Raw genomic sequence first — 16,378 nt, 5'->3', positions numbered from 1 at the left:
TAACTTGCATTACAACATCAAACATTTAAAGGGGTAGCTTAAGAAACAAGTTTTAACTTTCTCTGTTTTCTGCGTTCAGTGATTGTCGTCCAGTATAATCCTGATAGCGACTCTGGTTAGGCTGGTGACAATCTGTTTACTTATAAATTAGATTTCTTCAAAGACAACATCATAAATAAAAGAGGACTTTAACCCGCAATGTCAGTTAGATTGCTGTACAGTCAGGAACTTCCCATGGCAGTTGTTCTGTGTTTGTGTCCCCTTGCACATGAAGGACAGCTGCATCCCACGTGCAAAGTATTCCACCAGTTGTTTCACCTGGGAGCATATATTTTGTCAAATGTTTATTTTAATTTGTCTGATCTCTACTCTTGCTTGTACACAGATGTTTGAAAAGCGTATGGAATATGTGAGAAATATCTTTGCAGCTTGCGAGAAAAAAGAACTTGAGGTAAAAACCACGAGACCAAGCCTAGAAACTGTTCCTTGGAGGTAAGCTGCCTCAATAGAAGTATGCCATTCAATTTCATCTAGGATTAATAGTAGGGTTACTCAATGATATGTTGTAGGTGGTATTTTTAAAAATGACCTGCTTACCAAAAACATAGGAAGTCTGCTGCTGGGAGGCAAAATCTGTTTGAAACATTTACAAAACAAGTCCCCAGAAGAGTTCATTTAATTCATGTTTTATAAAGTTCTTGAGCATGTGAAATAACATATGAAGACAGCACAGAGAGAAAGATAGAGAGCAGGATGTTAGAAAAGAATGAAACAAGACTTCCACTTCCTGTCTGCAAGTGGAACTTTGTGACTTTCAATGACATAAATTTTGATTTTTGAGGAACAGTTAATGTCTTACCTCATCATAAATAAATTCAGCCATAAGACGCCAGCGTTAAGTGATCATTATAATTCAGCATGGCTGAGTAACATAAACAACATTTAATGCATTTAGAGACAGTCTCCACAGCCATTCCCCATACATAGGGAATATATTTTGTTACTAATTTGAGGAAATATGCAATGATAACTTTTTCCCAACTGGCTTTGTAAATAACATTTAGTGTGTGTTAGGTTCCTTTTACTCCTGCCTTCAATATCCTTCCTGTCTGACCACATCTCATGTTCACTTTGGTTTGTTACTCATTGGCAAGTCAAGGCATTTTTATTCGTTACATACAACATATGAAATAGTTAGGTCTAAATGTCTATTTTACTCAGTATACGCCAGAACTTAAATTGGTCTTCCATTAGAAGTAGTTTTGAGCTTTAATCTATTAACTTAAAACATTTAGGAATATATATTTGAAGTGTATGCAATTTGAAGAAGGCTTGTAGTAAAAATATCTGTGCAAGACAGTAAAAGGAGGCGGAGGACAGTTTAGTTCAGGTATGGGTGAAGAGCAGCGAAATCTAACTCCAGGTTTCCCAGTGATTCACAGAGTCATACTTGGTTTTGTATTTGCCCATTTGGATACAGATGCGAGCTACTTAGGAGTTTGCTGTGCATTTGTGAATAAAAGTCTCCGTTTGAGAATTACCTTTAAGTATAGATGTTGAAGTCAACTCATCCATGTAAACGTTCAAATATTGGAAATTTAGGAGTAGATATGCAGGTTTTCAAATCCAGATTGTGATTTTTAGATGCTGAGGTTAAATTTGGGAAGGGATGGATTTTTGTGTGAGCCCAGAGAGGTTGTGGAGTCTCCTTCTCTGGAGATCTTCCAAACCTGCCTGGATGCCACCCCGTGCCACGTGCTCTAGGTGTCCCTGCTTGAGCAGGGGGTTGGACTAGGTGATCTCTAGAGGCCCCTTCCAACCTCAACCAGTCTGTGATTCTGTAATGCTGCTCTAACGTGGGAAGGGCAGCGCTGTGTAATTTTGGGAGCCCTGGATTACCGTCAGGAGGAGGACAGGGAGATGCTTTCGGCAGTAGGCAGAGGGCACGCGGAGGCGAGCGCTCAAGCTGGCGCGTGCTCGTACACGCGCCCTGCGCGGAGGGGCCGGTGCTCGGGCGCTGCTGCGGGGCCACCTTTGCTCCGGAGGAGCGGCGGGCGAGGCGCGGCTGCGGGGCGCGCACAGGTGCGAGGCGCGGCCGTTGGGAGAAGGCGGGACGGGCCCGGCGGTGCGCGCGGAGAGCGCGCGCCCTGCGCCGGGCAGGGGCCGCGCCTGGCAGCAGCTGCCGCGGCCCCGGCGAGTCCGCGGCGGGGGCGGCGCTGCGGGCGGCGCGTGCCCGGGCGCGGCGGGGCCGGGAGCGGCGGCGGCGGCGCTGGCGGGGCTCCTGCGCCCCGCGGGAGATGCGGCTGCGGCTCGGGCCCCTCGTCACGGCGCTCTGCCTCGGCGCCGCCTGCCCGCTGCTGTGGCTCGCGGCGGGGCCGCGCGGCGCAGGTGAGAGCGGCAGCGCGCGGGCCAAGGCGGGGGGCGGCTCCGCGCGCGCCTCTGCCGCGCTCCTGCTCCCGGCGCCGCGGAAACCTCCTGCAGCGGGCGCTTGGCAGTGCTCAAAGTCAATTACGCCTCTCTCTTCTATTGCCCTTGCTTTTCCTTTTCTCTCTCTTCCTCCTCAGCGCACATGCACCGAGCTATAAACGCGTACATCAGACTTTTATTTACTTATTTATTGTATGCCTGCTTATAGATGAAGAAAGCGTAATGCCTTTGCCATATGTTATGCTGGTATATGTTGGTTAGATCTGCAGAAAGCCACATCCAAGAGCTTCTGAGTAGGGAAAATTAAACCGGTGTTATTTTCCACGGAGAAATTAGAGGGTCTGTCCACACGGCACTTCTGAGCCTGAAGGCATATATGACAGTTTGTAATTATTTTTTCCTATATGTTCCTTCAAAAGAAGTCCTCTTGTGTAAATGGAAAATAATTTGAATAAGGCAATTGGTGATTTCGAGGATGAACTAAAGATTCTACTGAACTAAAGAACTACTGTCAGAGTAGCAGTAAATGTTTTAATATTAATTATTTCTGTAATACATAGAAGTGGCAGCAGAAGCCACAGTGTGATTCTGATGATGAATCCAGAGACAACAGTAGTCATGCTGTCTTAATCCTTTCTTGTCAACTAAAAGTTGTTTATCTTATAGCACTACGCTACACACTTTTTTTTTTTTTTTTTTTTTGGTTAATGTTCCGCTAAGAGCCGGGAAGGAGAAAGAAGAAAGAATTTGGTGCTTATGCAATTAAGGTTCAGGAGATGACAGAGCAAAAGCATTCGCACTATCTACAAATACACCCCACCAATCTTCTGATTTGAATTTTGTGACTCCTCTTTGCTGAAAATCAGTTTTTATTATTATTTATTTTTGGCCTTTCTCTGGTAAGTTCTGTTTTTGAGGAGGAGGAGGTTGATTTAATTTTTCTCCTTCCACAGGTGCTTCTTCCACAGCAAAGTAATTAATTCCTCCTAGGTGACATAATTCTCCTTGTTATTAGCACCTGCTTTAATAAGAAAGATTCCGATCTTCTCTTTTCGCTATGCATGATATGCATGATTGTAAGGAGGAATATTTGGATTAGAAAATGAATGATAATTTTGTTAACCTAAAAGAGAGAGAGGAAAAAGACTGGACTTGAGAACAGAAAGCAACAGGTCCGAAAGCGCATGTTTAGAAACGTGCTCCCTTACAAGTGTTGTGTCACAGATAAACAAAGAGAGTTGATAATTATAACTAAAAGAGGAGGTAACAATATATAGTAAATGAGTTTGTATCTTTCCAGTGAAATCAACTTGATACAGCCTTTTCTTTTTTTGTTTTTATTTTCTTCTAATGTCCTTTTCACTTACCCACATGTAACTGAGAGTTGAAGTAATGTACCTGCTCAACAGCTACCTTTTTTTTTTTTTTTTTTTTTTCCCCCACTTATTTGCCAATATTTCTTCCAGGCACATTTTCTTTCTCATATTTGTTAAACTTTCAGATAGTTATTTTCCTTCTCTTCCCATAAAAAACTTTTAGTGTTTTCTTGATCTTTGACTGTAGCATATCATATTACGCAGTGATATTCTCTTTGTTTTCTGTCCATTCACCCATTCACTGTTTCTTGGATTGTAGTGACATCAAGTGTGTGTCATCTGGACTTAGTCATCTTAAATACAGTAATAGTATAAAAATAATTCTGCAAACTCTTGTTTGGTTTTGTCTGCAGCCGTTCTGCCCTTCAGTGTTGACCTGAGGTACAAATCAGGTTTTGTCTCTGTCCTGATTCCTGTGCGAACAAAAATCAAGAGCTTTAGCCAGAGATACTAAAGGGACTACTAGCCTGCGAGATATGAGTCAGGTTCGTTTGCTATCAGTAACGGCATTGCAGTAAATAATTGGCTATTTTATCCTGCTAATGCAAGCCTCACTGAGCACACGTGAGACTTGCATTTTGAGTTTTTCCATTGCCTCATAAATAAGTAAAAGCTTCAGTTTTGGTAGGCTGACAGTTTTGTGGCAAAAGAATTGTGAAGCTGTAGAGACAACTGGCAATCACCAAATCTCCAGCAGATCTGATGCCGTTCAAGCTGGTGTGGTAATAGGACTATTCCTCTGGCATTCTCTAGGGTGCTTGTAGAGGCAGGCTGCAATTAGCAAGTAATCAGATTGCCTGGTGTAGCAATACCTGTTCCATATCCTGCATGGTCTTGGTCCTTCCCCTGAGCAAACCCTGTCTAAAGCAAACAGTTTGCATCTGAGGGCAGGGAAGGCTGTTGTCAGGATGATGCAGATGTTCCTACTGTTATGCAACTGAGTTGCAGTCCAGCTGTTACTTCACCTCCTGACCAAAAGTGTTTTGCTGTCATATAATTACTCGTCTTACAGAGTTGTAGTTATGGACAGCTGTGTATAGTTTATGATTGGTGTAGTGCTTTGCTTACCCAATGTTAACTAGGGTCTTCCATTAATCAACAAGAAGCATCACAGGTATACAAAAGCAGAGCAAGTAGGTATAAGGAGATAAGGAACTTCATAAGAACATATTATAAACTCACTACGAATTAACTATGTAAAGTTCCCTCACAGAAAAGACTATTCCTGAATGAAAAATAATGATGGTGTCTTGATGGAGGAACAGAGTTTTCTAGAAATCACAGTAATGAGGTAAATTGGATCATGGCAATGCTTCTTCGCGTTCCTTGTGTGAGTTCAGGATTAGGTGTCCCTGAATCCATGTATAATGTGCAGCTGCTCTGTTCACCAAAATCTGTGGGGTACTTTCTTTAAGTAAATCAAAACTAAACCGTATCTAGTAGGAAGGAGAAACTCATGATAAACCTAATGTCACAAGAATATAAGCATCTTAATGCATAAGTTGAGTCAAAAAATAGCAAAGTCTGGATTTCTTTAGTTATTTCTTTGGCAAGGAGAAGAGGAACTGTTTGCATTTCATCACATTCTCAGTAGAATCTTTAAGGGTTAGCAGATTGTTTAATATATTAAATTTCTCGTTATTTCTCAAAGCTTATCATCAGGAAAGAGAGAGCAGTAATAACAAAAAAAAAGGATTTCTGATGAGCCTCAGTTGTTTTTGGCTGAAATAAAGAAGTAAATATATGTGCTGTGCTAGCGCAAACAAGTGATTTCAGGTTTTAGCTTTTATTTCCTGTAGCGCTGTGTGTGTGAGATATGATGCAATGCTTCACCTAGCCAGCTGCTGCTCCTGCTGCGCACCTTGCGCTTCGCTCCTCACCTGATTCTGGCGTCGGGGACAAAGCTCTCTGCAGGCCGTCTGATGCAGACCCAGCAGCACTCTCTGGCTCAAAAGTTCAGTTAAATAGTGGCAAACTAACAGACGGACAAGGAGTTCTGAAGTGCACCAGTATCTCTTCACTTTATTCAGATTTATGAATGCGCAGAAAACAATTTTTCCATCTGCTTTAGGCCTCTTAGTCTGTATCTGACCACAGTACTAGGCCCCCAGGAGCCCATATCAGGAGCTTGATGAAATCTTCCCTCCTTTCGTTAATGCTTACGTTTCCTTTCAGTGGAACTGAGAGCATGCAGAGGTTATTGCACATGTGGCTTTGGTTCCAGTGTACAGGCAGGATGTGACCAAAACGCACAGTGCAGTAAGAGAAGAGTGTCTCCAGTCCATTTATTGTTTTTTGCATTTTTTTTTGCATACTTCTGCATTTTGACACTTAAATAACATGCATCTCAAATGAGGCTTGAGAGAGTGTGTTTACTGATCCTAAATATGATACCAAAATTTCTATACAAAACTTAAGAAAGCTGTATAGGTTTACTGGGTTCTATGTCATTTACTAAATTAAGAATCTGGGGCTTCTTGCAATTAGTTAAGCAGGAATAAAAGTTACCTTGTCTTCAGAAGCAGAGGAACTGAGTCATCCTGGAAAGATTCAGGTACAAAATGAGACTAGTTGCTGTTGTTCTTTTTAAAGGAAGGAATAAGGAACATTTCTGACCTCTCTTTGTTTTCTGTGCGGTGTATCATCACAACCTGTACTTCAAGTGTAAATATATGACCTTCATGCTTTCCTGACACTACATGTTCCTGGAAGAATATGATTTTATCTAGAAATACTTTAGTTGATAGGCGTTTAATTGCACAAGTGTATAAATGAGTGATTGTTGCTACATCAGGCAGAACAATAAAGATGTTTGAAATATTAACCAGAACAAAGCAATAACTACTTAATTGTCATAAGTGAATGAGTACATTTTTCTTATCTGATAAAAACTGTATTCAAATCAAAATTTTCCATTCCTATTAAGAACCTAAACTGTTACTAACATTGATATGTTAAAACTAACAATCCACCAATTATAGACAAGCACCATGGAATATTTAATTTATGCATTTTCCACTTATTTTTTATTGCTTTTCTGTATATAATGTCCTGAGTAAATGTCTTAAGGCTGCTTTTTACTATGTCCTAATGCAGGAAGAGATTTGGATCTAAAATGAGGATTGAGGGGTTTTGTTTGTTTTCTTGGGTTTTTTTGGTTTGTTTTTTGACCAGCATTTAAGATAACACCCTATTAGAACTTAGTTTTGTTTTCTTTTAGACAGATTTGCTTATCTATTTTCAGTTAGATATCGTATATAGTATTTAAATGAAATTTAAAAATCTATGCTAATATATTTTCAAAATATATATACCAATACATGTTATGCCAAAAACAATAGTGGGCCTGAGCTCATTCTACAATTAAAAAATTCAGTGATTAGATTTGATCTGCAGTTAATCCTAAAAGGGTGTAGTGGGGTTTTTTTTGTTTGTTTTGTATTGAAATATGATTTTGGTTTTCTCCCTAGTGTGAACGCTGAGTTCCTGTGTAACAAAACTGCTGACACACTGTTCTTTTTGATGTCACTGGGTCCATACGATGCATCTGTGTTGGCCTCTGCTGTCTTGAGCCCCTGAAGTGGATATTATCAAGACAAATAGATGCAGACAGAGCATACTCCCACCTAGTTACTCTCCTCAGTTAAATACCTACGTCAAGAGCTATAAAAACAGCGTGAGATTATCCTTACTGCAAGTTAAACCCCGTGCATTGTCCTACTGAACTTCTGTATTTAATAACCTAGACTTGCAGTTGGGCGAGGGTTTCAACCTACTCAGAGACTTGTACCTGGCTAAAATAAGCTTTTCTCCTATTTCTGGGCTACAGCATCAGCTATAGCAAGTGTCATCTCTTTCAGAGTATGGATGGGACAAATGAGCAGAAACAATTCTTCACTCACTAAATTTTCCCTTTCAACTATACTAAACAAACCAGCCTGAACTCTTACTTCAGAGGCTTACGGAGGTTTAAGATGCGTGTTAAGACATATTGTGTCTGTGGGCAAGGCCCAGCAGTTCTGCACTTCTAACCAGGACTGTACAGAGTGAGTGAATGTACCCAGTGCAGGTGAAGCTGCTTCTGAATTTATAGTAATTTGTCTTGATTATCTCTAACCTATTACAAGATGCAAGTAATTCTGTGCTGTGGCATTATCAACAAGGCGATTTACGTATCACAAATTTTGGAAGGTGCCCATATTGGGAAGGGTGCAGAAATACCTTTAGAAATTAGCGCATTGCAGAATTTAAGCGTTTAAGAACTAGGTGTTATTTGGGGAATTTTACCTCCTCATTCTGACAGAGCAAAACCTAGGCATGCAAAGTGCGCAATAAGAAGACTTAGGAAGGTCTATCTCCTTAGATCAGTTACAGGAAGACAATAAACCACTACAGCTAACTAGTGCAGGGCATGCTTGAATTCTTTAATATGCTTCATTAACCTGAGTAGTGAGCAGTGGTTCCAAGCACAGAGTATGACTAGATCTTTTGCAGTTGGTGTGATCATTTAGCTTTCTTTTAAACAGGGCATTAACAAAACTGATTTTCTGAAAGCGTTCTAGGATGTAGCTTGTAATCAAGAAATGGGAGAAAGGTTATTGCACTGCTAGACTCAGATTTTTCTTCATTTCCTGCTGCTACTTCCAGTTCTGCTTTAGTTTTCTTTTGTTTTTCCCTTGAATCTTAGGAGGAGATAGTGACAAATTGTTTTAGAGCTCTTCTACATTTCCCAAAATCAATTGTTAGTAAAACTAGAAGACTTCATGAAAACGGGAAGTATGTTTGTGTGAAGCTGAAACGATCCTTCTTGACTTTCAGAATGAGTATTTGCTTTAGAGTTTAGTTTTGTTTCTAAACAGTTTTAGTTTCCATTGTAAAGAGTTATATAAATATACAAACATATTAGGAGATAACACAAGATTGCATTTAAAACCATCTTATGTATTGCCATCTTCCAATTACATTATTTCCCATAGATCACGGTTTATCCTGATGTTCCCAAGTGCAAATAGGACCTTTCGTGTAGACTAGGTGTTGTGGGGCAAGATGATAATTGGAGACAGAGAGTGTTTTGCAGTATATCTGAAACTCCTCTTTCTGAGCCCTCTCTGCCTCACCAAGATGAGATACATTTGTAAAACGCCTTTGTCTATTCTTTCCAAGAAAGCTATGGGAATTTAAAAATATTTGTCAAAGTCCTGTGCAGATCCTTAAGGAGCACCCTCTCCCCATTTAGCATGCTAAACACTTGAGTATTTAGTTTCATAATACTTCCGCTTTTGTTTTCTTAGCTTACTACAGTAATAGCAGTAGCATTTGTGACTATACTATTGCTTAACAAAATGTACAAATTTCAGTACTGTACTCTGAACATACACTCTTTGCCAAAGGTTAGCTAACAGTAATCTTATTTCTATACGATGTATTTTAATACCTTGTTACCTCTCATTCTGCTTCAGACTACAGAAGCATTTGTGTTATAAAAAATTATTCTTTACTAAGAGCAAATGAATACTTGTTCTCTTTTTCAAATTCTTGCTTCACTAGCTGTGTAAATTGAATGAGATATGCAAATATTGGAAATCTTGCTCTATTAATGCTTCAATTCTGAAAGACTCAAAACAGTTTCCCTGTTCCGGCCTGAAGAAAGAGGTAAGGCCCATTACAAACACCAGCTTTTTTGACTGCCCTCAGTGATAGCTGAGTGTTATCTTTTATTTGGCAGAGGTGTCTACAATATTATAGGTAGGCACACCTGAAAATAAACAAGTGAACGTGCAAGTACTTGACGTATGCCAAAATGTCAGCTTGGTAGTGGTACCTGTAGTTTTGAGTCATGCTGACACTAGGTAGCTGAAAGAATTATAAACAGAAAGGGAGATCGTAAATGTTGTTATTCATGTGTAACTTCGCTATTGGTTCTTCCTTTAACGTAATCGTACTGAGGGAATACAGTTTAGCAAAAATTTATGCTATTACAATACTGAAAATGGCAATGGAATAGCAATTTTAAGCATTTAATTATGAAATATGCCAGCAGAAAACTCTCTGCTGCAAGAGGATCAGTTCTCCTGTGTCAGGATGCCACATGAATTTCTAAGAAGTAAAGGTGGGAAAATAGTTTCTGAGAATGGGGGCAACTTTTTATATTGTTACATATCATTATATGATAAAATGGACTAAAAAATAACCTTATGGTTGTCGCAATTATGTTTGATTTTCATGCTAACTCTCCTGCATATATATATATATATTACAGATAAGAATAGGAAAGTTCTGAAATGTCATCTATCTATTTTGGTACTGTCTTTTCACGTGGTTTTCCTGTCATTTTCAGGTCCTCAGCTGAGTGACATTATAGACACGTCACCTCCTGTCATTTTTAACAAGTCTAGAAGTCTTTGTTCACAAGTCAGTGAGACAGTGAAGGCATTGATATCTTATGAGTCTTGTATATAATCTGTGATAACTAAGAAGTTCTCCGCGTGAGACTAACAGTACTTGCTTTATGTCTTTGCTCCTATTGAAAGTGGATCTCTTGTAAACAATCTTGAACTTGCCTTATGTGAGAATGTTATGCAAAAAGCAAAGGCTTCTGCTAACTGTTATTCAGACTAAGGTCTTCTTGATCTGGATATGATTGTAGGCTATTTAATCAAAGAAGGTCTAAAGATTACAAAGGTAACTTTCAAGACAGCACAAATCCAGTTGTTGACAGAAGTAAATATATCCAGGAGTTCAAATAACCATCCTTTCTAATAATTCTTAATGTGTTTTAGGCACTTTTTAAGTCATAGATGAAGACTGTATAACTTCAGAGAGAGATAGAACTATGTTTTATATAATGTCTTAAAAAAAACTTAATAGCTGTTTTATACAAGAGAAAGCCGCTATATAATTACTGTGTTCAGTGTAATGGAGTCATCAGGATTTGTCACTACTGGAAAAAATGTTGATTTTACTGGATTATACTTTTCTCTCAATTCATAGTGTTTTTGACTTTTTCCTTATTACTTATGTCACGTTCCGATTTTGCCTTCCTTTCAAGACTTTACACATCTGTGCTCCCTGAACTGTTTCTACTTAATAATTTTTCAAACTACTTCATTCAATGATTAAACTTTCTATGGCCTCTTTGTTCAATTGTTTATACTCTCCTGGTCATGTCTTTTCAGGACTGTTCAGCATTCTTAAAATTACTCTTTATTCAATTATGTAATTAACTTTTTTCTTAAATAAGTTATATTCTCTTTACAGAAGATGACTTAGACATGTACAAATCTCAGCTTCTGGAGCTTCATCAAAGACTACTATATGCTGAAGAAGAAAACAAAAAAAGATCACATGAACTGAGCAGTGCCCTAAGTGAAATTAAACGTTTCGTTGCAAAATCAATGAACTCAACAACGAATCATACAGGTTTGTCTTGCTCCCCCTGCCATTTTTATTCTACTGAAGCCAAATGAACATCAAATGTGTTGACGTTGTCGGTTCACAGGATTCAAAGCAGAAATTTCTTTAACATCACTGTTTTTTTTTCTATTTTTACTTAGTCTTCTGCTTCCCATTCCAGCCTTGTTTTATCACATATAAACTAATAAGCTTTCCCTAGCCCACAACAGAGACTCCTTCTTATAAAAATGGAAAGTGCTTGAAAAGTTAGGCAGGCAATGGTTTCTATGTAGCAAAAATCCAGTATGTTTAATGGTAAATCAAAGTTTAGAGAAGGAGTTGCTCGTGTCTTTGTTCACAAAGGTCTAGACATATATATTAAAATGTTTTTCAAAGCTGAAACGGTGTTGGGTGGGGGGAGAGGGAAATCTCTGGCAACATATCTTTCTTTTTTTGGTGAGAATATCTTAGAGACTGAAGAACTTCCAAGAGATACTGCCTTCTTGGTGAGTTTCTGGCAGTGTTTAACTGGATGAGTAAAGCTGAATATAGTCTCTTGTAGGGATTGTTTAAGGGGCTTTCAGTAGTGGTAAATTTGACAGTTTGTTCCAGATGCCTTTCTTAGGCAAAATAACTTCATTTAAGTCAATAAGCCTTGGGTTGCTCTACTGATTGTGAAACTGTGGGTTTTCGAGTTTTCTGTATCTTGGTTAAAATTATTTTGTTGGCTAAATTTACTTGAGGTATTGTTCGAAGTTCCCCATCCCCAGCCTCTTTACACAGACGATTGAAGTATCTGGAGGAGGTGCCCGCTTAAGTATGAATTATCTTAGGTGAATTAATGGGAGCTTTCTTTTCTTTCAGTGCAAGACACCTTGTGGATAATTAGTAGGGTATAGAAAAGTTCAGTAGCAGAGATTGACAAACAGAATTGTTGTATGAGAGCCCAAGTCCATTTAAGCCTTTAGATAACTGGTTAATATATAGCCTAGAGTATTTTTGTTTTGCTTCAAAGAAGGAAGCAAGCACCATTCAATATTCTTCCTCCATAAAATATAATCTCTTTTGGACACCTCCCCTTTACTTTTTCCTTTTTCAATTGCATTGTGCCTATAATCTACGTTCCTATGGTTGTCTTGCATTAACTATGATTTTTTTGTAAGTTTATCAGTGACGTTCTAATAATTTTAAAGCAGATTGTTCCAGACGTGTTAAACCTGAACATTTAAAAAGTTTATAAAAAGAAATATAAGTTAATAAAGGAATGTTATGTTTTTTATAGTTCGCACTTTTTCAAGAGGTTTGTATTTAAAGTCTATATTTAACATTAATAAGTATCCTATTTTTTATCTTTATTTTAAAATAATAGAGAATATTCCCTCTTTTTTCTCTCTCTCTCTATTAGCTACAGCATATATGGTGTTGTGTGGGTTTTTTTTTTTTTTGGCTTGAATTTGATTGACCTTTTTTAAAAACTTGATTCTGATTGTCCTTTTCTTTTGTAGAAAACTTTATAACTTGAACTGTACTGAAAATTACCACAAGTTACGTTGGGGAAAAGCATTGAACTTTGTTAACATGATTTGTGTTAACATGTTTCTTTTTGTTAATTAAAAAAATGACCTGCCACCTGCACAAAGCATATATCAGCTTTCTCCAGCTGCATTTAAAACAACTTTTCACCCAGTCCTGCAATTATCTCTGCACTGAGAACTCCATCTGGAGTTCCACAGGTTATTCAGGATTGGAGCTTTGTGTTATTTTCTGGGTGTGAGGTTCTCAACTAATCTCTAACCACAGGCAGGGTTCAGTCTACTTGGGGTTTGTATGTGCTATTGACATGCGTTGCCATGCACTCATTCCTGACATCTCGTCAGGCCTTTTCCTGAGGTCTGCTAGAGAAACTGGGAAACTTGTATTAGACTGAAGCAGGAATCAATCACCAGGCAAGCTCAGTATTAAGCATTGTGAAGTATTCATGTGAAATGTAATCCCTTCTGATAAATGATTCTGATTAAGTAACTTTGTATGTGTGGTAATCTAATATTTAATTGAGGAAAACATTTTGAATAAAGGTCTTTGCAGCTGGATTTTTATTTTATGTACATGTGTGGATTTGTTGTTTCTTTAAGATGATGTGAAGTGGAAAGTATTAAATCTCACCAGAAAATTTTCCCTGCATCTTCAAAACATGTACTGTTATCTACCTCACCTTCGAGAATATGAGGATTCCATTTTTCCAAATGTTGTCATTGGGCAAGAGAGAACCGGAGGTAAGAAACAAAACTTTTTGTTCTTAGTAAAGTATCTTTTTGGCTAAGATGCATTGGCTGATGTTTTTCCCACAAAATCAGTATGCACAAGGAACCCAAGAAGAATTTCCAATCTGCTCAATCTGTTAAAGATATAAGGAATTTGAAAGGTGATATATGAATTTGAAATATATTAGTAAAATTCCTACTCAACTTCTTCATCCAAGCGAGAAATCAACTTGATGCATGGAGGAAAAAGAGTGAATTCTGATGAACCATAATAAAAATGATTAAATTACAGCTTCTCCAAACTGTCAGGTAGTAGATAAAAAGAATAAGTCAAAAGGAGCAAACAAATTGCAAACTGGTCAGCCATTTGTTTGGTTTTTATATTCGTATAAGTTTTGACTTTTTTTGTAAAGAAAAACTAACAGCACTTTTGTTTTTAGTTAAGGAAAAACTTGTGATTGCTCATGAAAGCAGGTAACTTTCTACAGTCTTCTCACAAGTTAAGTGCAATTTTAGCAGTGTGGCCTAGTGCAGTAGTTCTTGCTGAGTGCCTGTAGATCCATGTTGGTCTGCAAAATACCAGAGGCAGTTACCAAACAGTTGCAGAAAAATCATGGAAAACCTGATGCATTCTCTAGCAAACATAAAAGTAAAAAATAATAGAAGAACACAAAGTTTATTTATAAATTGAAATCACAATAGCAAGACTGTATTACAAAAAGTACAGGTTGACCTTCAGTGTGTGGGAAGAAAAGTTAAAACCCAGTGGTTTTGCAAGTTACACACCGGAAAGGAACACTGGAACTTCTCTGGTTTTGAATTGACATTGATAACAATAATGAAGTCTCGACCAACTCACAACATCTATTCATTTCCTTCAAAATATGCTGCTTTCTTACCAGCCTCGCAAGCTTTTCATGACTAGGACAATTTTTCATGGGTTTACAGAGCAAGTGTTAGCTCTTCGATTTCAGGAATGCCTTCACCCATTAAAGAAGAGTGACTGTACTTAAAAACTAATGATGTAATATAGCATTGTTTTGACACCTCTGCAGCCTTGGCCAGAGTAGACTTCAGTTCCTTTCATCTTATTACTGATTGTGCTTAAGCCATCAGTGCATACCAGTTCAACTGCTCAGAAAGCAGTTTATTTAAGGATTCCTTACTGAGATATACAGGACTCCTTTCCCGTGAGAAAGCCATTTGCTCACTGAAGCAGTGTCAGGTAATTCTTACTGCTGAGATCTTTCCAGCTCCATATAGATGGCTAGGGCAATGTTTTAAATACATGCTTCTGAAACTCAGTAGCCGGTGCCTGCATGTTTGGCAGAGGTAGTAATGGCTTAGAACTAATGGCTACAGTGCTTAGAACACAGATAAAAGTATCTCTACTTTAAATCTAGCTGGGGGCAAATGCTACTATAGTGCTGTGGGAATACTGACAGTCACCAAAAAAGCCAGCCGGTTAATGGTTATAATTATCTTCTAACAGACCGATTCATATGATCTCATGGTCATGTCAAATCAAAACTAAAATGGAATTAAAGTTACTCTGTGTCTGACATGAAATAATTTTTGTCTCCTGTCTTTGCAGTCTCACTGGTCATGGGTATTCCTACTGTGAAAAGGGAAAAACAGAGTTATCTGATGAATACACTGCATTCCCTATTATATGGACTTTCTGAAGAGCAGAAGAATGACTGTGTAATAATCATCTTTGTAGCAGAGGTAGGTTATTATGAAAACATGCTGTATGGTAATAAAAAAGACAATATGGAAATTGTGTTTTAATATAATGATTCTGCAATATAGTGTCAGCCAGGACTTTTGAAGGGATTTCTTTAGGAGTGGAGAAGCTAGGAGGCAGTTTAGTGCCTCAGTCTTCAGATGTGGGGGCAAAAACATACAAACATGCAACCCAAATGGTGGGAGGGGAAAAAAGTCATATTGCTATCTCTGAAAGTAACATTTTCTATAACAAGAATGAAAAGTAAATCCCCTCAGGAAAATTCCGTGGAACCTGAAAAAATGTAGACCTACTCAGTCTAAGAAAAGTGCTCTGACATGTTGGAGCCTTGCCTTCTGCAGATGAACTGCCATTCAACAAGCTGTTTTAAAGTATTCAGAGACAAGCAATGCACATTTGAAAAAATAAAAAAAATTCCATTTGAAATGTTAGTGGTAGATAAAATTTCTCTGCTTTCCAGTTGATCAAGACGTTTTACTGTAGAAGGGAATTAGCTGGTGACTTGCAGAGGACAGACTAGGGAGACACTCAGGCCTTTTTTAATCTTTATTCCTCTTAAATTTCATGTATGTATTAATTAAGGTTAAAGGTTTGGTTTAATCACTACTTACAACAGCTTTTACAGTTGTAATACTATAGTTATATCTTCACTTCCCCTTTCAGTTTGGATCATGATGATAAGTAAGCCCAATTCTACTGTCTCCATTTCCCCTTCAGGTTTCAGGAGTGGACTTTATTTTAGAGTTGTGTATTTCCCAATGAAGAGCCTTGGTAATACGAGATTTGCCTAACTGCCATTCAGATAAATGTTCCCTTATGCTACTTCAGAGTTCTTTGAGTTTTCATGTGTTAACTTCTAAAACGGTGTAGTTTTCCACTTTGGATAGTCCCTGAGTGGCATTCTTAACTAGGCTGTAGTTTCATGGTCAGCTTAAACTGCTCCCGTGAGAGCTCTCTCTCTCCTCCCTTCCACAACATCACATTCTTTCAACTTTCTTTTTTTATTCTTTTTTTATTCTTTTTTCTTTTTTTCATTTTTTCTTTTTTTTCCTTTTTTTTTCTTTCTTATTTTACTTTTTTTTTCCCCCAAACAATGCAGTAAATTAGAACTGGCTGATGATGATATGAAAGGTGATAAGAGCATGCAAGCAGAGAAGGGGAGGTCTATTCACTGA

General features: G+C 38.2%; 1 protein-coding gene across 1 annotated transcript in view; it reads left to right on the top strand.

Annotated features, from left to right (window-relative positions):
• The first annotated feature begins 2,297 nt into the window (after positions 1–2,297).
• The window catches only part of MGAT4D (MGAT4 family member D), a 30,334-nt gene continuing 16,253 nt past the window's right edge, over positions 2,298–16,378 (top strand). The window contains exons 1-4 of the mRNA XM_088526592.1: positions 2,298–2,388; positions 11,061–11,222; positions 13,328–13,468; positions 15,051–15,184. Coding sequence (XP_088382718.1) covers positions 2,298–2,388; positions 11,061–11,222; positions 13,328–13,468; positions 15,051–15,184 — 528 coding nt within the window. The remainder of the gene's footprint in view (positions 2,389–11,060; positions 11,223–13,327; positions 13,469–15,050; positions 15,185–16,378) is intronic.

Source organism: Tinamus guttatus, unplaced genomic scaffold, assembly GCF_059628265.1.
Source record: "Tinamus guttatus ecotype Peru unplaced genomic scaffold, ASM5962826v1 Tinamus_guttatus_pri_ptg000247l, whole genome shotgun sequence".
Classification (NCBI taxonomy): Eukaryota; Metazoa; Chordata; class Aves; order Tinamiformes; family Tinamidae; genus Tinamus; species Tinamus guttatus.
This window is presented reverse-complemented; position numbering and strand designations above follow the sequence as displayed.